Below are 23,739 nucleotides of genomic sequence, written 5' to 3' on the forward strand. Positions count from 1 at the left end.
CTGGAGTCAAAGTAATCTCCCCCAGCCAGTCTTCAGCCAGCTTGCCCAAGATGGATCTCTCCCTTTGTTCTCTTCTTCTTCCCACCACACCTTGCTAAATACTCTCTTTTCCTGTCATCTCTCTCATACCTCATCAACCTTAGCAACTTCTGCCTGCCCAGGCCCAGGATTCTTCTTAGATGGTCCATCAATGCTTTTCGCCATGTTATTGCCTCTATCCCAGGTGAGGCCCTGTCTTGGAAAGGAAGCTTAGCCTGCATTTTTCCACTGGCCTTCAGTATTCCAAATAATCAATATCCTACCATTTGTTAATTTTTAGGTGGGTCCCCCTAAATCTATGACACCATGACTGCTAAGCTTATACAGGAGTCTTTTGTGGGGTACTTAGTCATAAGACTTTTGAAAATCTAAATACACAATGTCAACTGGATCACCTCTGTCTATATGCTTGCTGACACTCACAGGTCTCCAAAGATACATACATTAAAGGCACCTTATACTGCTTTAACAGTTATGACTTCTCTCAATAATCCTCAGAACTGTAGGTTGCTAATGGAATTGTAGGGGTCTCTTAACATCTATTAGCACAGTTCCATGATTCTTTGGGAGAAGCCATGACTATTAAAGTGATATAAGAGTGCTTTAAATGTATGGTGTGGATGTATCTTTAACAAGGTTTTCTATCAGTTTTCCAGGAACAGACATTAAGAACTGAATTTTGCAGGTTCCCGCCCCCAGATCCTCCTTTTAAAGTTGATCTTACATTGGTCACTTTCAAGTCCTCAGCTGATCTTTTAGGGACAAGTTACGTGTTTTTATTAGAAGACCAGCAATTTAACATTTGAGTTGTTTAAGGACTCTCAAGTGGAGACTTAAGATTACATTAAAATGAAGCCTGAATCAGTTTTAAAGCAGGAAACTGGGGGGAGGGGCTCTTTTTCCAACATGACATGCTTTCCGTAGAAAAAAGAAGACACAAGCAAATAAGAAAGGAAGATTTATATTTACATTTTGCGCTAGTGAAATTCCAAAACATTTTTGGCTATACAGCGATTGTATAAGTTACAGGTAGGTAGCCGTGTTGGTCTGCTGTAGTCAAAACAAAATTTAAAAAAATCCTTCCAGTAGCACCTTAGAGACCAACTAAGTTTGTCATTGGTATGAGCTTTCGTGTGCATGCACACTTCTTCAGATACACTGAAACAGACCCTTATATATAGTGAGATGGTGGGGAGGGGTATTACTCAGAAGGGTGGTGGGAATGGGTGATTGGCTGATAACAACTGCAATTGCTCTTACAGGAAAAAGCAAGGGGTGAGATGGATAAAAATGTATAATGAGATAAGAATCCAATGTCTCTATTCAGACCAGGTCTCTCCATAGTTTTAAGTTTGGTAATAAGTTGCAATTCAGCAACTTCTCTTTCCAGTCTATTTCTGAAATTCTTTTGTAATAAGACAACTACTTTGAGATCTTGTATAGAATGTCCTGGGAGATTGAAGTGTCCTCCTACTGGTTTCTCTGTCTTGTGATTCCTGATGTCAGGTTTATGTCCATGTATCCTTTGGCGTAGGGTTTGGCCTGTTTGTCCAATATAGAGAGCTGAAGGGCACTGTTGGCATTTGATGGCATACACAATGTTAGAAGATGAGCAAACACCATTACTGGCCCCAACAACATCAAACACCACCTCAGGACTATTGAATTGCTCATCTTCTAACATTGTGTATGGTCTCTAAGGTGCTACTGGAAGGATTTTTTAAATAGTGATTGTATAAGTTGAACTTATGTTGGGGGCCAAGCGCCACCATCCTCTTCATGAAGGCATCAAACAATTCTCAGACTTCATGACCCCTAGCCCTAATCCTGGGGTGCGGTGAGTTAGTACAACGGACTGTTAACCAGAAGGTTGATCGTTCGAGCCCACCCAGAGACAGCTGTGGACAGGATTCCTGCCTTGCAGGGGGTTGGACAAGATGACCGTTGGGTCCCTTCCAACTTTATAGTTCCATGATTGGGTCCCTTCAACTTTACAGTTCAATGATTCTCTGAGTCCGAGATCTAGCTGTGGCAGCACCAGCATGCGCAAGTGCTGTATTGCTCTCTCCCCTTTTCTGCAGCCCCCTTTGAGCACACACCCCGTGTGGATATATATTATGAGATCGTTAAGATGAATCCAATCTTAAGAGCAAGCCTCTCAGCTTGTTCAGTTAGACTTCATGCTGTTTGAGATAATTAGCAAAGATTTGAGTCCAGGACACTTCCTTGCAGTACATATAAGATTTAATAGCTCTGCCATACATTTGGAGATCCCTGTTCATGCAGAGGGAGAAGAGACAGCCTAATTTATTGATGTCAGCCGCCCTGAGCCCGGTTTTCACTGGGGAGGGCGGGGGTACAAATAAAATTATTATTATTATTATTATTATTATTATTATTATTATTATTATTATTCCTTTGGTGTAGGATCTCCAACTGAGTTCTATGAGGCTTACTCCCTGGTATGTGTGATTAGGAACGGAGACAGCATCAGATAATGGATCCTAATAATTATAATATTAAGAAGTCTGTGAGAAAAGTGGACTGGTGTTAGGACATGTTTGGGTAAAGTTTTTCATCAGCGTTCCTGTCCAATTTTATTCATCTCATATATATTTTTTAAAAATAAACATAATTTTATTAATCTAGATTTTCAAGTTAGCCTACAAAAGAGAACCATAAGACAAATATAAAACAGATCAAAAACATCTCTCTTTTTTAAAAGAGGGAGTAGGTGAGAGACACAGAGAGAGGGACAGAGCAAAGAAGCTGGCTTGGAATGGTTCGCCCCCTCACACAAACATTCCCAGCAGGCCTTACATTTTAAATCTTTCCTGGTGTTGGAAGTAAAGCTGATTACTCAGAAGTAAGTCCAATGGATGTTTCCCCTTAGCAGGTGTCCTTTGGGTCACAGGCTAGGGGGCAGGAAAAACTATTTGCCTTTATAAGCCCCTTTTACTGTCTTAACTGTACCTCAGTAGTTTTGGTGAAGCTGGATTTTACCACAGATCTCCGTGCTAAGCACATTGCCTGGTTTTAGTTTTGCCACGCATTCTTTGACCTACTGTACTTCCTTTGGCAACTTCCAACATCTTATTTATGTTCACTGTATATTGAAATATACAGTCTGTCGTTTTTCCTCAGGCACCTTTAAGTCTTTTATGGCTTATTGCCTGCCAGAGAGTACATTATATGGGACCACTTTTAACCTCAAACATTTACAACTTCATAAACTAAAATATACATTCTGGTTGACTCCTCAACATCTCACTGGAATGTTAAAAAAATCTAATTATCCATCTTTATCTCCTTATTTGAATAAGAAAGTCTTGGGTGGTTCTGTTGTCTATTTTTCCTGATGCCATCAAGAAGATGTATAACTGCACCCATATGTCATGGTGGGTCTAAAAGGACTTCACACAGAGCACACCTGCGTGACCAAGTGACACTTTGACTTTAGCCTGTCATGGGTGACAATACAACTTATGTACCATAGCTGCCAAGTAGCCTGTATTCCCCGGGAAACCCCCCGTTTTTCCAGCTGTTCCCAGCCAAAGGAACGGATTTTTTTGTTTTTTCCCGGTTGGCTGCAGCACGACTTCTGGTGCGGCGGCCATTTTGGAACTGGGCACAGCAGCATCAAAAGTCACTTCTGAGCATGCTCCACCCAGTTCCAAAATGGCGGCAGCGCTACTTCCGGTCTGCTACTTCCGGTCCGGTCCCTTATTTCTCGGGCTGGAACTTGGCAGGTATGTTATGTACACTATCATTATTGCAGTGCTATCGGGAACATGTTTGTTAGTTTATTCACTCTCTTGGAACGAGGTAGAATGAACAGTGTTACAGTCAGTATAATTGTCTGTGATGGGTAGATGTTACTGTTGGGGCTTAGTGGTCAAATTCTTGCATTGTGTTCTTCCACCTCCACACAATGACTTCTGCCTCCCAACCCATATATTTTTAAGAGTGTGAGTCTGTGGCGGCTGTGTGATACATGCTGCACCCCTTTGTATTTATCACTCAGTGTCTTGAATACCCTACAAGCAAAGTAGTTGCAGAGATGAGGGAATTAGACATGCATGATCGAAACATTCACAAAAAGTGATGGGCACTCAAGATTGCTTCTCTGGGGCATCAGTGGTCAACATAGGGCTCTCCAGATGTTGTTGGATACCAGCTCCCATCATCTCCAACCAACATGGCCATTGGTCAGGGACGGCACCTACCCAGGGCAATATAATCCTTCTTGAGACTCCCTAGGGCGAGTATGCTAGCGTCAGATGGTGCCAACCCAGGGACAGAGCCTTATTAGTGTTGGCATTCTCACTGTGGAATGTGGTAATGTTAGGGATGTGGATTAGGATATATTATTAGATAGATCCTATCCAAGCTTGTGTTAGCAAGCTTCCAATATCAGCAGAGTGACATTCCCCTTTTGTGCGCAGCAAAACGTGAGCGTTAGGCTTGCCAGAACCTCTAGAACAATATTATACTTCAATATTATACTTCAATATTATACTTCCTGGCAAATCCCCTTTGTCCCTCTTAAAAGAAACACATGACACAATAGTATTAAAATAAGATAGAGTTTACTCACATGACATCCTGAGTTAACAGCGTAATCGCAGAAAGGAAGGCTTACGTAGAAAAGTTACAAATATATACATCTGGAGACTACTTAGTAAAGTGAGGCTCCATCTGGTCTCTCTCTTGGCAGCAGGCCAAGAGGGAGAGCCATCCTAACTGGAGATTCTCTGGAGATGTGTTCCCGTTGAAGGAGAAAAGTCTAAGAGAGAGAATGGCTGCTGGCTAGGGGCTTTTGTCTGCCAGCTAATCCATCTGATCTGCAAATCTGGAGGAACAGGAATTTAGTCAGGTGTTCCCCCAGGTGAGTTCCTCTTAGTGGACACTCTAGGAACTGTTGTGACTTGTCTGCCCCAGTGTTCCATCCCACATGGAAGACTCTCCACACAGAGGCTCACCAGGTTCCTACTTTGATTCCATTTTGTCACCAGGTGAACAGCTTCCATTGTGTCATTGGGATATTATTTTATTCTGCTCTTTTAGATTTTGCTGGTTTTAATCTTCTGTTTGTATGTTTGAACTGTGTCATTGGTTGCTGTTACAATGTAAGCAATCCTGTGGTTTAAAGGTGGAGCAGAAATCTCCATAACAAATAAAGCAATAACTGTGCGACCACAGGCCATGGGTGGCTCTTCCTTCTCACAGCCACTTAGCCCAAGAAGTACAAATGGCAAAATAAGCATCTAATGTGTTTCTTTTCTTCCCCCAGTCACTACAACGCTCTCCTCTGGGCCTGGACACACTAGACAATGCAATGAAACAGTCAAGTCCTATTGCGTCAACGGTGGAGTGTGCTACTACATCGAGGGCATAAACCAGCTGTCCTGCAGGTAAGTGAACAGATTTCTTTTTTTCCTACACAAAATAACCCTTGGAATCCAAGAGGGTGAGTGCTCTGTGCAAGAGGACAAGGTGTGACATTGCCCTGATGGTCCCTTGGCAATGGCTAAGAAGAGGAGCAGGCTTAGCTAAAGGCTGTGTCTGTGGCGGCAGGCCATTCCCCCATTATCCTCAGTGTCTTGTGTACCATCAGCACTATAACAAAAGTGCATCATCTATGCTGGATACAAAAGCAGCACCTCTCTCTTTCTCTCCCCACTCCCTTCTTTCTCTGTCTGCTGTCTTCCAGATTCAGGTAGGTAGCCATGTGGTCTGATGCAGTCGAAATAAAAAATAAATAAAATAAATTTAATAAATTGTCCAGTAGCACCTTTATTATGTACTGAGCTGAATCCTAGAACAATAAGATCGAGAATGCAGCAGTCTGATTGGTCCGCAGGAGCCACCCAATCCAGCTCCAGGTGGAAGTGAATCAGCGACCTGATTGGCCTGCAAGAGCAGCCAATCAGGCTCTTGGATGAAGTGAATCAGCAACCTGATTGGCCTGCAGGAGCAGCCAATCAGGCTCCTGGAGGAAGTGAATCCGCAACCTGATTGGCCTACAGGAGCAGCCTGGAATTAGCCAATCACGTGGGGCCCTTTCGGTTGGGGACGTTGGGGAAAGTTTCATTCATTGCAATAAAGAGCATGAAATCACTACAGGACTCCAAGTATATTTCAACCTTAAAGGTAAAGGTAAAGGGGCCCCTGACCATCAGGTCCAGTCGTGTCCGACTCTGGGGTTGCGGCGCTCATCTCGCTCTATAGGCCGAGGGAGCCGGCGTTTGTCCGCAGACAGCTTCCAGGTCATGTGGCCAGCATGACAAAGCTGCTTCTGGCGAACCAGAGCAGCGCACGGAAATGCCGTTTACCTTCCCGCCGGAGCGGTCCCTATTTATCTACTTGCACTTTGATGTGCTTTCGAACTGCTAGGTGGGCAGGAGCTGGGACTGAGCAACGGGAGCTCACCCCGTTGCAGGGATTTGAACCGCCGACCTTCTGATCAGCAAGCCCTAGACTCTGTGGTTTATCTCACAGCGCCACCTGGGTCCTAGACTCTGTGGATTGCTACTGGACAATTTTTTATTTTTTATTATTTCGATTGCTGTCTTCCAGTTTCTTCCAGTTGCAGAAAAGGATCACCCATTCCACTTTTCTTCACAATTTAGAATCACTATTTCGTGGTGCAGTTTGGCAATTTTAGAGTGTGAACTTAATTGATTTAACCCAGCAACCCCCCTTTAGATGGGTATATTTACTCTAAAATGGGGTAAGCAACCCCTACTGGGTTTGGGGGCCCTCCTGCTCATCCTGCCACATAGGGCCCTGGAATTCTGCCCCAACACCTCCACTGTCATGAAGACGATCTCTTCCAGGGTACAAAGCCTGGATATTAATAGGCCAGTGTCTACCATTATGCCAAAGATGTCATCAGTCAGCAAAAGGGACGCATGTCATACTTTTCCATTTCTAGTGGTCCAAAGTGAAATAAATAATCATTTAGTCAAACCAGAGCTTCACTTTCTGTGTGCAGAGAGTGAAAATCACATAATTTGAAGGGCTCTATAAAAAGAAATTATAGATACAGTGTTTGCCTATAAATGACTATTTGCTAAAGCAAGTAGGAACTGAAAATTAGGAATTTTGTGTGGTTTCTAAAGGTTGTCTAATATAGACCTCATCACAGAAGAGGAATGTTTTTCATTGCTAGTTTTCAATGGTAATGGGTCTATATTACGCAACCAACATCATGGGTATTCTGAAGAAAAGGTTTGTTGAGAGAAAGGACTGTGGAGATTGAGGTTGCAATCCTACGAACACTTTCCCAGGTCTAAGCCTCAGAGAATACAGTGTGACTCACTTCCAAGCAAAAATGCATGGAATTGCCCTGTGAGCCACATGGAAAAGCTGTCAGGTTACAATCCTTTGGCAGGACATTAATCAGGATGGTTTGTCTTCTGGTTGTACCAGGCTGGACAGTTTCCCCTCGGTTACTGGGATGAGCACCTCCAAACTTTGCCTCCATTCATGTTTCTGGCATTTGCCATTTCCATAGGAGACAAGACAATTCCACATGCCTTTTCAACATGTCGAGAAATCCTTTTGGTTATCTAAGCCCAATCCATCTCACTAACATGAAGCCGTGCCAATACAGTTTTAGGGGGTTCTGCCAGCTTTAAGCATATACGGTATATGTAATTACAGTATGCAAAATGTAAACGCCACAACTGGCTGTATATTTCAGCCCATGCAAACTACTGAACTGGTAATATTCTGTACAGACCTTAAAACCATTGCTTTGTGGCAGAGCTGATGCTATCATGAAGCTAAATTGGTAGAGCATGAGACTCTTAATCTCAGGGTTGTGGCTTTGAGCCTCACGTTGCCCAAAAGTTTCCTGCTTTTGGGTTGGGCTAGATGACCCTTGGGTCCCTTCCAACAGTACAATTCTTTGATTCTAAACAGATGCAAATGTTTAGTTGACCAGTCAGCTTGCTAGCTTCCTCCCCACCTTGAAAGACTAAGCCTTCCTTGCCTATTGGCTTGGAGGGAGAAGAGGAAGAAGGGTCTGAGCAGTTGCTGGAGGAGAGAGGAAGAAAAACAGGCAGGTAACTAGGGTTGCCATATGTCCGGAATTTCCTGGACATAACCAGAAGCAGTGTCCAGGCGGAAATTGGCAAAATGGTCTGGTAAAATCCAGATGTATGGCAAGCCATGTCAGCAGTGTCGTTTTTGCCAATTTCCCTAAAAAAAATAGCTCAAAAAGTTCAACAGCTTTTCACTTACTGAAATATGGCAACCCTACTAACCACTGTTCTATCATTCTTCTGTTTGCTTCCTGGGAGAGAGTCTTTTGGGGTTCCTTTCAATTTGGGGAGGAGGGACTGTGCTCGTTTGTGATCCAGTCAAAAGGTGTTTGTGTTTGCTTCAGTTGGGACAGAGAGAGAATCTGAAGGAAGCTGGATTAATTTCTGTGCTGGTGTGTGTGGGAAAGGCTCCTTGAATGAGGATTCGGCTGAAATAGTAAAACAAAATAAGGTAGAACAAAATATTTTGGGGAGCAGAAATGAACATGTGTGGTGTGTGCAGGAGAGAGAAAACTTGTAACACTACTCCATTTTTAATCAGATGTCTATTTTGGGAATCCCGCTGTCTTAGTCCCAGTTTATATATCTTACAGAAGGCAAAGAAATGCTAGGTATTTTTTTATTTTTATTATTGCTGTAACTTAAGATATATTTCTTCCCGGGAATTAGTAATTTGGGGTTTTTCCCTAAGTACACAGTTCAGAAATTTTGGAATTCAGTCTCTTTACTTTAGTTTTGTGGTCCTTTTTGTTGTGTAGTTGTGCTCAGGTCAAGTCAGCTATGGAAGAAGATTATCCTTGGCTCTGATAACATTTTCAACTCTATTTGACTACCTGCTTGTGGAATTAATTTTATTTTTATTCCATCTTTCTTCCAAGGAGCTCAGTGCAGCTTACAAGGTTCTCCTTATCTCCCCATTTTATGTTCGCAGTAGCTGTAGGAATTAGGTTAGGCTGGGGGACAAAGAAGCTTCATGGCTGAGATTTGAACCTTGGTCTCTCCCCATTCCTAGTCATTTGGGAAGAGGAGGCAGGTGATATAGCAATGTAGATGATGATGTTTGCACTCCCTATTGATCTGAAACAAAGTATTTCTCCAAAGCCAGCTTTGGGCACATTCACTAACCAATCTTTGCAAGTTGCTAAATTCTTTGCCACAATGTTCATCTCATGGCAGGAAGAGCTATAACTCAGCTTTACTCAAGCTAAATACAGACGCTTGCTCTGCAAGTAGTGTCCCCATTTTAGGCAGAGTTTTCTGTGGATGTGCTAAGCCTAAGGCTAAGCAGAGAAGGCTTTTCTTATATATTTCCCTCTTTCCACTCTCATTTGTCTCTCATGGTAACTTTATGCATTTCCTGCAACTTCCTCTATTCTCCTTTCAGACTTAAGTTCTACATTACTCTATGCCTCTCCTCTTATCCCACTTGCCAGTTTCTTGCATCCTTCCTGATACTTTCTTCCTCTATCATCACCACCACCACCCTTCTATCTCCCTTTCTAATTTCCTACAACACTTCCTCTGCCTAGCCCCTTTCCCTTCAGAGGGAGACTTCCTCCCCACAATTTCCCTGCCTCCCTTTGCTCAGCATGTCAGGAGTTGGTGGTGCTGACCATAGCTGCCAAGTCTCCCATTTTCCCCAGGAATCCCCGCTTTTCCAGCTGTTCCTAGCTGAAAAAACAGATTTTTTTTGTTTTCCCCCGGTTTATTCTGGTGCGGCGGCCATTTTGGAACTGGGCGGAGCATGCTCAGAAGCGACTTTTGATGCTGCTCTGCCCAGTTCCAAAATGGCTGCAGTGTGACTTCCGGTGCGACGGCTATTTTGGAACTGGGCAAAGCAGCATCAAAAGTCACTTCTGAGCATGCTCCGCCCAGTTCCAAAATGGCGGCAGCGCTACTTCCGGTCTGCTATTTCCGGCCCGGTCCCTTATTTCTCTGACAGCAACTTGGCAGGTATGGTGCTGACATTGGTCCAACCAAAAGGCTACGGCATGACTAGAGGGTGGAGCAGGCATGTAAGGAGGTACTGGACAGGCTATGGTACTGAGGCCCAACTGAAAGTGGTCCAAGACTTGCAGCACAGTTTTGGGCATGACTTGGGGGAAATGGCCTCATGGGTCAAAATAGGAGCTCTACTTTGGCCTTCAGGGTTGAGGTTCACCGCTGATCAAATGAACAAATATCATTGCAGGCATTTAAAATCTGAAAGGCCTTTTTACCTCTGCAGAAAATGATCCCCAAAGACAGAGTACTTCCACATCATCCCTACTCTGAAATGCTCTGGCGTACCCACCAGCCTATCATTAAAAAGAGAATCATAGAATCATAGAGTTGGAAAAGACCACAAGGGCCATCCAGTCCAACCCCCTGCCAAGCAGGAAACACCATCAAAGCATTCTTGACATATGCCTGTCAAGCCTCTGCTTAAAGACCTCCAAAGAAGGAGACTCCACCACACTTCTTGGCAGCAAATTCCACTGCCGAACAGCTCTTACTGTCAGGAAGTTCTACCTAATGTTTAGGTGGAATCTTCTTTCTTGTAGTTTGAATCCATTGCTCCGTGTCCACTTCTCTGGAGCAGCAGAAAACAACCTTTCACCCTCCTCTATATGGCATCCTTTAATATATTTGAACATGGCTATCATATCACCCCTTAACCTTCTCTTCTCCAGGCTAAACATACCCAGCTCCCTAAGCCGTTCCTCATAAGGCATTGTTTCCAAGCCTTTGACCATTTTGGTTGCCCTCCTCTGGACACGTTCCAGCTTGTCAGTATCCTTCTTGAAATGTGGTGCCCAGAACTGGACACAGTACTCCAGGTGAGGTCTGACCAGAGTAGAATACAGTGGTACTATTACTTCCCTTGATCTAGATGCTATAATCCTATTGATGCAGCCCAGAATTGCATTGGCTTTTTTAGCTACTGCATCACACTGTTGACTCATGTCAAGTTTGTGGTCTACCAGGACTCCTAGATCCTTTTCACATGTACTGCTCTCAAGCCAGGTGTCTCCCATCCTGTATTTGGGCCTTTCATTTTTTTGGCCCAAGTGTAGTACTTTAGAAGGCAGTCACAATGAAGGCCCATACAGCTCATGCAAAGCCCCATGTCTTTACCTGCATGGTTTGATTCCACACCATGTAGTAGGCAGAGGATGATGTTTCACCTGATGTCAACTACCCACCTGTCAATGTGGCTCACAATGATTGTGGGAGATCAGGGTCCAGCTCACTAGCCAGATCCTACTTCCCACCCTTCGCCTTTTCATTAACATTACATTCTCTTGCGCTCTCTCTCTCAACTTAATTTGGATTTATAGAAATTATTACCCAGTAGGAGTGGCCTAGTCTGTTTTCATGCCTGAAGTGAAACTGGAATTGCGGCAGTGGCTTCTGGAGAGATCCTGCTGGAAGCCCCTGCTTCTCCTCCTCGCTTCTCTCATGGGATCCCACTGCTTTAGGCAGCTCTGCCTCATGTTCAGGCCTGCCCTGTCACGTGGCCAAATCTGATGCAGTATTTTGAGACGCCCTCATTCACTGAATGATCCCAGATTAGTTGGAAACACTGAATAAATCAGGAATCAAGAAACATAAATAAATAGGAGATATTGCCCTCACTTTGACTTTTTGTTCTCGGTGAAGCTGACTGTGTTGTGTTGTGATGTCACCCTAATCATTGCATGATTCCTGATTGGCTGGGATTTGCCATGTCATCCAGGAAGGTTGTATAATCAGAAGGGATAAGTGATGTCAAAGCAATAGTATCTGGTAGAAAACAAGACACTGACCAGGACTGGAAGAAAAGGAGAATATTCTCACAATCACCTTTTTTTGGGGGGGGAGGGGATACTTCTATCCCTGTCCTCCAGAACCAGTATTTCTGGCCTAAAATTTGAAACAGAATATGCCCATGGAATTTTAGCAGAGATGGCCAAAACAGAGAATTTCTGACAGGATAATTTTAGCCAAACAGACTTCTTGCTGAAATACGTTTGATTATTTTTCCAATGTGTATCAGCTGTTTGGTGAAACAATTGTTGCTGCAGATATGCTGACTGATGGCAAAGTAGCTTTCTTAATACTAACTGGGCACCTGAAATACAAGATAGGGTTGAGGTATGAAGCTGGCTTTCTCCCTAAGACAAGAATACATGAAGAAAGATAAGAGTTCTGTGACACTGAATGGACATGTATCCCGTTACTTGGTTGGCTTTCACTGAATAATTGTAGCTCATCTTTCAGGGATGGTTCTTGAACACTGTTTGAGGAATGAATGCTGATCCCTTTCTTTGCCCATCCCCCTACTACATCCTTCCCTTTCTTGTTTCCTGTCCATGTTGTTGTTGTTTAGTCGTTTAGTCGTGTCCGACTCTTCGTGACCCCATGGACCATAGCACGCCAGGCACTCCTGTCTTGCACTGCCTCCCGCAGTTTGGTCAAACTCATGTTCGTAGCTTCGAGGACACTGTCCAACCATCTTGTCCTCTGTCGTCCCCTTCTCCTAGTGCCCTCAATCTTTCCCAACATCAGGGTCTTTTCCAAGGATTCTTCTCTTCTCATGAGGTGGCCAAAGTATTGGAGCCTCAGCTTCACGATCTGTCCTTCCAGGGAGAACTCAGGGCTGATTTCCTTAAGAATGGATAGGTTTGATCTTCTTGCAGTCCATGGGACTCTCAAGAGTCTCCTCCAGCACCATAATTCAAAAGCATCAATTCTTCGACGATCAGCCTTCTTTATGGTCCAGCTCTCACTTCCATACATCACTACTGGGAAAACCATAGCTTTAACTATACGGACCTTTGTCGGCAAAGTGATGTCTCTGCTTTTTAAGATGCTGTCTAGGTTTGTCATTGCTTTTCTCCCAAGAAGCAGGCGTCTTTTAATTTCGTGACTGCTGTCACCATCTGCAGTGATCAAGGAGCCCAAGAAAGTAAAATCTCTCACTGCCTCCATTTCTTCCCCTTCTATTTGCCAGGAGGTGATGGGACCAGTGGCCATGATCTTGGTTTTTTTGATGTTGAGCTTCAGACCATATTTTGCGCTCTCCTCTTTCACCCTCATTAAAAGGTTCTTTAATTCCTCCTCGCTTTCTGCCATCAAGGTTGTGTCATCTGCATATCTGAGGTTGTTGATATTTCTTCCGGCAATCTTAATTCCGGCTTGGGATTCATCTAGTCCAGCCTTTCGCATGATGAATTCTGCATATAAGTTAAATAAGCAGGGAGACAATCTACAACCTTGTCGTACTCCTTTCCCAATTTTGAACCAATCAGTTGTTCCATATCCAGTTCTAACTGTAGCTTCTTGTCCCACATAGAGATTTCTCAGGAGACAGATGAGGTGATCAGGCACTCCCATTTCTTTAAGAACTTGCCATAGTTTGCTGTGGTCGACACAGTCAAAGGCTTTTGCATAGTCAATGAAGCAGAAGTAGACGTTTTTCTGGAACTCTCTAGCTTTCTCCATAATCCAGCGCATGTTTGCTATTTGGTCTCTGGTTCCTCTGCCCTTTCGAAATCCAGCTTGCACTTCTGGGAGTTCTCGGTCCACATACTGCCTAAGCCTGCCTTGTAGAATTTTAAGCATAACCTTGCTAGCGTGTGAAATGAGCGCAATTGTGCGGTAGTTGGAGCATTCTTTGGCACTGCCCTTCTTTGGAATTGGGATGTAGACTGATCTTCTCCAATCCTCTGGCCATTGCTGAGTTTTCCAAGCTTGCTGGCATATTGGGTGTAGCACCTTAACAGCATCATCTTTTAAAATTTTAAATAGTTCAGCTGGAATATCATCACTTCCACTGGCCTTGTTATTAGCAATGCTTTCTAAGGCCCATTTGACTTCACTCTCCAAGATGTCTGGCTCAAGGTCAGCAACCACACTACCTGGGGTGTATGAGACCTCCATATCTTTCTGGTATAATTCCTCTGTGTATTCTTGCCACCTCTTCTTGATGTCTTCTGCTTCTGTTAGGTCCTTACCACTTTTGTCCTTGATTATGGTAATCTTTGTACGAAATGTTCCTTTCATATCTCCAATTTTCTTGAACAGATCTCTGGTTTTCCCCATTCTATTGTTTTCCTCTATTTCTTTGCATTGCTCATTTAAGAAGACCCTCTTGTCTCTCCTTGCTGTTTTTTGGAAATCTGCATTCAGTTTCCTGTATCTTTCCCTATCTCCCTTGCATTTTGCTTGCCTCCTCTCCTCCGCTATTTGTAAGGCCTCGTTGGATAGCCATTTTGCTTTCTTGCATTTCCTTTTCCTTGGGATGGTTTTCGTTGCTGCCTCCTGTATAATGTTACGAGCCTCCATCCATAGTTCTTCAGGCACTCTGTCCACCAAATCTAAATCCTTAAACCTGTTCCTCACTTCCACTGTGTATTCATAAGGGATTTGATTCAGATTGTATCTTACTGGCCCAGTGGTTTTTCCTACTTTCTTCAGTTTAAGCTGGAATTTTGCTATAAGAAGCTGATGATCTGAGTTACAGTCAGCTCCAGGTCTTGTTTTTGCTGACTGTATAGAGCTTCTCCATCTTTGGCTGCAGAGAATATAATCAATCTGATTTCGATGCTGCCCATTTGGTGATATCCATGTGTAGAGTCGTCTCTTGTGTTGTTGGAAGAGAGTGTTTGTGATGACCAGCTTGTTCTCTTGACAGAACTCTATTAGCCTTTGCCCTGCTTCATTTTGAACTCCAAGGCCAAACTTGCCAGTTGTTCCTTTTATCTCTTGATTCCCTACTTTAGCATTCCAATCCCCTGTAATGAGAAGAACATCCTTCTTTGGTGTCATTTCTAGAAGTTGTTGTAGGTCTTCATAGAATTGGTCAATTTCACTTTCTTCAGCACCGGTAGTTGGTGCATAAACTTGGATTACTGTGATGTTAAAAGGTCTGCCTTGGATTCGTATCGAGATCATTCTGTCATTTTTGAGATTGCATCCCATTACAGCTTTTGCTACTCTTTTGTTGACTATGAGGGCCACTCCATTTCTGCTACAGGATTCTTGCCCACAGTAGTAGATATGATAGTCACCCGAACTGAATTCGCCCATTCCCTTCCATTTTAGTTCACTGATGCCCAGGATGTCGATATTTATTCTTGTCATCTCATTTTTGACCACATCCAGCTTACCTCCACTCATGGTTCTTACATTCCAGGTTCCTATGCAATATTTTTCTTTACAGCATCGGACTTTCCTTTCGCTTCCAGGCATATCCGCAACTGAGCGTCCTTTCGGCTTTGGCCCAGCCGCTTCATCAGCTCTGAATCTACTTGTACTTGTCCTCCGCTCTTCCTCAGTAGCATGTTGGACGCCTTCCGACCTGAGGGGCTCATCTTCCAGCGTCATAACTTTTATATGCCTGTTGTCTTTGTCCATGGAGTTTTCTTGGCAGGGATACTGGAGTGGCTTGCCAGTTCCTTCTCCAGGTGGATCACGTTTAGTCAAAACTCTCCACTATGACCTGTCCATCTTGGGTGGCCCTGCATGGCATAGCTCATAGCTTCTCTGAGTTATTCAAGCCCCTTCGCCACGACAAGGCATTGATCCATGAAGGGGCATTGATCCATGAAGGGTCCTGCATTGATCCTGTCCATAGCTATTGCTATCTACTATAAAATTTGGAAAAATCCTGAAAAATAATAAATCCAATATTTTCTGTTTACGATGTAAGAGAAAGAAAATATTAGAAGGTTTGGGAATTGGATCGTAGAAGATATCTTAGAGTTTGGGGATAGCTGCTGTTGCTTAGAGGCTGAGACTGCTTTGGGGTCGAGCGCCCTGCCTGTTAGCCGCTTAACTTACATAAAATAGACAACTGTTACAAAAATACCATAAGTCTCTATTGGTGTATTACCCAAAGTAAGCTACCAATGCAATTGTATACATGCCTACTCCAGCTGTAGGTCCCACTGGGTTTAATGGGGCTTACTCCAAGGTAAGTGGGTATAAGATTGCAGCCTAAGTGGCTTTCTAAAACTCAAACTCCCCACCAGTTGGAGGAAGAAACTTGGAAACACCCAAATATTCCATTTGCTGTTTCTCTAAAATTAAGGAAGAATATTGCTCCACAAATAGATTTGTGGGAAAGGCATAAAACATGACTGGCTTTATAAAAAACTAACATTCCATCCATCCAAGTATCTTTATTATTGTTGTTGTTAGTATTATTATTCATTTGACTTACCAACTATCTGAATGTCCACCTTCCCTTATGCTAATTGGTCTCTACGGAGCAGTTGTCTGCCTGGGGGTGGGGAGGCCACTGATGAGTTGATAATGGCCTCACATCATGTATTTCCTTGTAGGCCACGGCAACATCTTGGATTGTGAACGGGTTGGAAGTAAAATTGCCACCAAACTTTCTTCTAAAACAAAATTCAAAATTAATTTCATTAATGTCACAGGCGATGCGTTGCGACTACTCTAGAGTAACAACTCTCCAGACCTTTGCCTTTTCATGCTTTTATTAAGTGCAGGCTATTTACAGTGCTAGAGCTATACAGGACACATCCGCTTAGTCTGACCCAGAACCCTGGAATGGCGCATTCCGCGTCTTCTTCCAACATAAGAGTCTGGGCACCCCAAATCTCCTCCCGCGTTTCCTCCTGCGTAATTCCGGAACCGGAGGGGAAAAGGGTCTCCTTTCCATGTTTTCCTTCTCCCCCTCTTCTCCCCCTCTCTTCCTCTCCCACGTGCAGCAGGGGCTCTCCTATGCTGCCAGAGCCCCGTCTCCTCCTTCCTCCTTCCTCACTGGACTCTTCCCCCTCCCCGCTGGCGCTACTGCTGGTGGAGGAGCTGCTCCTCAGGATGGGGGGGACTCTCTGTACCCTTTGCCCCTCACAATTAACTTTTTTGGGACAAAAATAGTTTCAATTTTCAAATGTCTCTAACAGGTTCCATATATCTCTCTTGTCTGGATTTCCCCTAAAGAGACAAAACAGCCAAGGAATGAAAAACAAAGGCCCTCAGTTGCAGCAATGCAGACCCAGCATTATTTCAGAATCTGATTCCCCCGATCAGGATCTGACACAACCATAACCAGAAACAGGGCAAAATTACTGTAGATGATTTACAGAACAACAACAAAACAAAAAAAAGCAAAGGGAAGAGAGAAAGACATGCTCTCCAACCATCCTGGAATTAAGGAAGCCATCCCAGCTTCTGATAGGATCCCAGAATGTCTTGATTTTTCGTCCTGCTCTCTGGGGTGAGCCAGCTGGCTTGCGCCAGAGTGCCAAACCAAAAGATGCTCATTTTTAGGTTCTACACTCTTGCATGATTCACCTGTCTCCCGCAAGAGCTTGGGACCAAAAAACAAGCCTCCTGATTTTGTTCAGTGGGGTGTTGGAGGGTATGCAAAGAGAGGGTGTGTCCCAAGGTGCTTACAGTATAGGAAAAACAAATGTTATGGGGGTGAGTGAGAGGCAAGGGTAACCAAACGACCAAGAATAGCGAGAAATGGAAGAAGTGAATAAACGAGATGCATATGAGCAAGTGATATCTGTTTTAGCTTTGTTTCATTGGAGGATGAGGATTGAGGCAGTAAACCAAGTGCTTCAAAGAAGATGTGGATTTTTAAAGAAGAATCTGAAGGAGGGATGAGTAAAAAACTATTGTGATTCCTCTGGTCCTCAAGAGTCTTATGACGGAGGAATGGGGGTGCGGACGGAGCGGACCGCCCCCGGCACCACTATTCTGGTAGGGTGCCATCGCGGCGGCCTCCCCAGACACACACACACCACGCTAGGCGGCGTGCCCCCACAGCTGGCACGCCACGCCCACAGAACACACACCACACCCTTGCAGGCGGCACACCACATCCCTGGTATGCGTGTCACACCCCCAGGGGGTGCCAGCCATGCCCCCGCCTGCTTTTCACCCCCGGTAACGGAGCATGCAGCTTCGCCACTGTAGTCAAGTTTCAACTGTTGACTTTACATCACCCCTTTTCTCCCTTGGTCTTGCTCTCCAAATTGCTCTGATCAGTCGCCAGTACATTGGGGAATTTGCTGCACTGATTCTGGAGAATAGGTTCTCACTTCCCATTTCTCACATACCGTCACAGTTGCTTCGTCTAGGGATGCAAGATAAACTTTATATCTTGGAAATGAAGCTGTTAATTTAGTTTCAAAGTTCAGGCAGCCCTTAACGTGCATTTGAGATTTATGAGAGCTAGAATAATATAAGAGAACCTCCTTCCTTATAACGGTTATCAAATATCAGTCTTTCTAAGCCAAATTCTATTGTTTCACTGGAGTGACAACACAGGGCTTCTCTGCCAGTATGGTTTATGACTGGAACTTGAATATGGACTAAATTTTGCATGCTATTAATTTTTTTTTTAAAAAAATAGTCTATTGCTCCTTTCAGGTTATCTTTTGCCCAGATTCTTTACTATGCAGACCAGAGGCCTCTGCATTTCCTATACTGTACAATCTAAATAATAACCTTTAAAAAACTAGTTTGTACACAAACGATCAAAACAAATGGGAATATGAGAAAATTATTCAGGAATCTGCAGCAATATTTGACGTTCTACATTAATTGGTTTCAGAAAGGAGAAATTAATTTGGACCAAAAGCATAATGGCTAACAACATAATTCCTCACTTGATGAAGGAAAAGTTTGCAAAGATGTTTTTTCTAAATGTGATGCCTTTTTAAAATAATTGCTTCCCCCGCTGCTGCTTCTTCCCCAGATTGTGCTAATGGGGACTATAGCTTGGTTTCTCCAGGTGGAAATAAATTCGTAGCTAGAGTTTATGTATGTCACTGATTGGAGTTAACTTTACCAATATGAACCTGGGAAAAACAATATGAGGGAGCAGCATCTGAATCCGGAAAGCCCATGCAAGACCTGGACCAATGCCCAGATGAAGTGGTGGGTTGAGTGAGGGCAAATAAGTTGAATTTGACTCCTGGCAAGGCAGAGCCTCTGAGGGTGAGTGGTTACCATGCCTCAGATATAGGCCAGCTGCCTGCCCTGGACATACCTGCCAAGTCTCCCGCTGAAAAATGCGGGATCAGCAGTGGCGTGGTGGTGATGGTCGCCACCATGCGGCCACTACCAAGATGCATGGCTGCCAAGTACCCCGTTTCCCCCGGGAAACCCCCGTTTTTACTTACCTTTCCCCGGTGATCCCCCGTATCACTTCGTCTCCCATTCTTCTCCGTTATTTTCTCCTGCCGCTGGCCATTTTTTTCTTTCTGATTTGCCCTTCTATGGGCACAAAAATGGCCGCCACTGGCTTCAAAAGTCGCATCTACGCATGACCGGAAGTGCGTAGACGCGGCTTCCTTTGGTGGTGGCGGCCATTTTTGGTGCCCATAGATGGGCGGGGCAACACCGGAAGTTGCGTTGACGCACTTCTGGTCATGCGTAGAAGCTACTTTTGAAGCCGGCGGTGGCCATTTTTGGTGCCCATAGAAGGGCAAAGCGACACCGGAAGTTACGTCGACGCAACTTCCGGTGTCACACGGCTACCGGTCCCGGATTCTGCAGTCCAGGACTTGGAAGGTAAGCCAAGATGGCCACCGACATGTGGCTACCACCAAGATGGCCACCAGGCATGCATAGAAGCGACTTCCGGTGCCGCTCTGCCTGATTTCTGGTGCCCACACATGGGAAGAGCGGCACCCAAAATGCAGGCTCCCTGGCAGGTAGGAAATCCGGGGGATTTCCGGGATTTTTCTCCATTTGGGAGAACAGTGGGAAACGGATTAAAATCCGGGGGTTTCCCGTGAAAAACGGGATACTTGGCAGCTAAGGCCCTGGATAGGGTTGTATTCCCTCTGAAGGAGCAGCTGTGTAATTGGGCATCGCTCCTGGATCCAACTCTCTGGTTAGGAACGCCTTCCACTAGAAGTGCAAAAGCAGTGACTGTTCTACTGATGGGATGGCTTGATCACAGTAGTTCAAGCACTGGTAATTTCAAGATTGAATTACAGTACTATGATGCACTATGTGTGGGGCATCCCTTGGGGTCGGTATGGAAGCTGCAGTTTGTGTAGAATGCTGTAGCTCGATTACTGACAGGAGTAAGATCTGGCCAGGAGCAGTGGCGTCGCAATGGGGGTGGTGTTGGTGGGGCGGTTGCACTGTGGGTGCCATGTCTGGGGGGGTGGGGGGTGTGTGACAAGAAGGCACCCCGCAGCCATTGCGCCGCCGCAGCCGCATGTGGAGAATCCTTCATTCGTGGCTGCAGCAGCTAGCAGATGATCCCGGTGCCAGTGGCAAACCGCTATGTACAGCACATGTGTGGCGTTGCACGCATGCGCTGTACATAGCGACGCTGCACATGCGCTGTAGATAGCGGTTTGCCACCGGCTCTGCTCAAGCGCCATATGGACGGCGATGGGATCCCTCCGTCGCCGCTACAGCCACATGTAGAGGATCCTCTGTTTGCAGCTGCAGCCGTGAGCAGAGGATCCCGGCACCGTCCGTACGGCGCTGGAGCGGCGCCACCGGCAAACCGCTATGTACAGCACATGTGTGGCATTGCTACATACGAACGGCGCATGCATTGTATGTAGCAATGCCGCACATGCGCCTTACGTAGCAACGCCTCCCCCAGGTGTCACGGCGCCTTCGTTTGCCCCTGGCCAGAAGATTACATCTCTGCTCAAAGATCTGCACTGGCTGATTTGCTAGGAGCCAAAGCTCAAGGCCTTACATATAGTAAAGCCCTTAACAGCCTGGGACCAGTTTACTTGAAGCATGGCTTTGCCCCCTGTGTGCCTCACTCAGATCTATGAAACTTGGACTCTTGCAAGTACTGCACCATACAATGTTCACTCTACATCTGTAGGAAGGTCAGCTTTCAGTTTGGCCGCCCCTGTCCTCTGGACCTTCCCACCTTCCCACCGGCTGTTGTAGACAGCTGCTAAAACCCTTTTTGTTTTGGCAAGTCTATCTGGACATGTAAATGAGCTGTGAATACCTGTTTTAAAGTTTTGCTGTTTTTTATTTTTATATTGATAATTGTTTTATTGTCTTCTATGGTACACCACTTGAGGATTCTTTAATAAAGCAGCTTATACATTATTCTAAATAAAAAAGAAATATGGGATGGCTTACTACAGTATAAACACTCTCAGAGAAAGACAAAATGACCATCCTGTGTGCTATAATTGTTACATCCAAATAGTACAGAAATGACAACAGAAAGTGACTTCAGGTCCTTTTCACCCTCACAGAACTACAATTCCAATGGTCAACCCCTCTTCCCAGGGAATTCTGGGAATTGTGAGTGGGAAAGGGGTCTCCTTACAACTCTCAGCAGCCTTAACACACTACACTTCCCAGGATTCTCTGGGGGAATCTGTGACCGGGCATTCTGGGTTTAAAAGCACATGCAGCTTTGCCCACTAGGTGAACTGGTGATGTTAGCTTCATTCCTTTTCCAGTGCTTGTCCAAGGATTGCCTTTTAACTTATGCCAGAGCTATGTGCATTGCAATCCTGTGCATATTTACTTAGAAGTAAATCTTCCTAATTTCAATGGGACTGCAGCCTTGTGGTTAGAAGATACGTATAGTCAAAACACGGGTATTCCCCTCCGACCATGTTGTAAGAGCTTGCTCCTCCTCATTTGCTCACTTTGGGTTCGAGAAGATGACCACTGACCTTTTGTTTTGCTAGATAGTGTCTTTTTGAAGAGATGCCTTTAGATTTGTTTTCCTAGTCTGCATAACTTGTTTCCACTCACTTGTACTTTCCATAGCCAGCTAATTATATTGACAGATTGAAATTAGCATCAAACAATCTGAACAAGATATTGGCATGTCCCAGAGATCATTACTGTATCACACATAAGGAAGAATGATGAAAAATTGGGAACAGCACCCCAACACCACTTCTTGCCCCAATACAACACATTTAGAAATGGGGGCGGGGGTTGTTCAAATCCCTAGGCATGGACTAGTGGGCCTTCTCTTTTTTTCTCAGGGCTGAAACCAATTCCCCCCAAAGAGGCCTGTGCAGGGCTGGGGTACACTTGCCCCAGGCTTCCAGGCTTCGGAGGGCTGAACTGTCCGGGTGCCCCCACCAGGGGCCTGCCAGGCTTACCCTGTCATGCCAAGAATGAGACTCCCGCCCTGGGCTTCAGACAAGCTCTGCGTGGACCTGCCCTCTAGCTTGCATATAAATTAGAAGAATAAAGCCTTCGGAAAGCATGGGGAGGGAATGGAGCAATTGCACAGAAAAGGAGCTAGGTAGCCCCCATTTGGCACTGCAAAGATTAGATCAAGGTACCTTACATTAGATGCTTTCATATATTTTTTTTAATTCATCGCTGTGCACTTTTATTTCTAACCATAGCCTCAAGGATGATGCCAGCCTTGTTCTGTGATTTGTCCCCTTTTCCTCCTCCAGATGTCCAAATGGATTCTTCGGACAGAGATGTTTGGAGAAACAGCCTTTGCGATTGTACATGCCAGATCCTAAGCAAAGTATGTTTGAAGAAAAAAATTGCACCATACTACTTATAATCTCCTGGGTACAGCGCTGGATTTAGAATGGCATAGTGAGGGTGTTCTTTTGAGTTAAGATCTGGGTTAAGGTTTAGGGTCACAGGTAAGGGACCAACCCCAGGCACGTCAGAGGAGAAATCTCGAAAGGGAGCTGAGTTGGCAGCAGAAAGAGCCTCGTTTCAGTCTGATGTCATGCTATCTTGTTTCTCTCTCTTTCTGGTTTTCTTTCTTTTGTTAGGTGTCCGAACGAATTCACAGGGGACCAGTGTCAGAACTTCGCAATGGCCAGCTTCTCCAGTATGTCTCTTTCCACTTCTCTCTTTCTCTGATTTATCATAACACACTGTGTGACACCTTTAAAGCAGCTCTTTTCTGAATAGGAACCTTCACTTTCCTGCTTTGTGCTTTAGTTGTTGTTGTTCCTGATTCTAATCTGAACATAACTCTCCACTGGTGTATAGTTCAGGCAAAATCTAAATGCAGCAAAGAACGAGGCTGTGTGCGCATTGTCATTTACTTTGGCTCCAGTGTGCTCCTGCTGGTGGCTTTTGGATCTGTGCACAGGCGATATTACCCACAATGCAGAGCTATCCTGTAGTTGGTTGAGAAATAAATCCGAAAGCAAAACTTAGGCCACATTCACTTCACAGTTCAGCTGAGGTGTCTGTATTTGTGAGAGCAATTGCGCATGTGTGTGCTTCATGAATAGTAATTTGGGGGAAATTTGCAGGGGCTGGGAAAACAAACAGGTTAATGAGCATTGGGTGAACACATGCCTACCTCACCCGTTGTGTGTGCAACAAAATGCAAAAGCATCTTGAAACACAGTAGGAAGGAAGCAACTGCACCGCGTTTTAAGCTGCTAATGTGTACATAGCCTGAGTCCGGTTAATCTGTGAGCTGCCCGCAAGTTCATTATGTCACAAAGCATAATGCAAGGGGGTAATTTTTCTTGTCCTCAGAGCTATAACAATTTGGCAATTAGATGAAGATTGCACCTAACGCTGGACTTTAAAAACAAGTCCAGTCTTATTCTAAGGGCACTCTATGATGGCAATGGAGGAAGTGACTGCAGCTAAAAAGACATGGAAAGAACCAGCGTTGCCGATCTGAGGACTATATGATGCCATTTTGTATTAAGACAATGACACTATTAGTGACCCAACCTGTAGCCAT

General features: G+C 44.7%; 1 protein-coding gene across 2 annotated transcripts in view; it reads left to right on the top strand.

Annotated features, from left to right (window-relative positions):
* The window catches only part of NRG2 (neuregulin 2), a 93,762-nt gene that overhangs the window by 37,638 nt on the left and 32,385 nt on the right, over positions 1 to 23,739 (top strand). For both annotated transcript variants that reach the window (XM_060278136.1, XM_060278137.1), the window contains exons 4-5: positions 5,333 to 5,453; positions 22,466 to 22,542. In XM_060278136.1, coding sequence (XP_060134119.1) covers positions 5,333 to 5,453; positions 22,466 to 22,542 — 198 coding nt within the window. The remainder of the gene's footprint in view (positions 1 to 5,332; positions 5,454 to 22,465; positions 22,543 to 23,739) is intronic.

This window comes from Zootoca vivipara, chromosome 8 (assembly GCF_963506605.1).
Source record: "Zootoca vivipara chromosome 8, rZooViv1.1, whole genome shotgun sequence".
In the NCBI taxonomy this organism is placed as follows: Eukaryota; Metazoa; Chordata; class Lepidosauria; order Squamata; family Lacertidae; genus Zootoca; species Zootoca vivipara.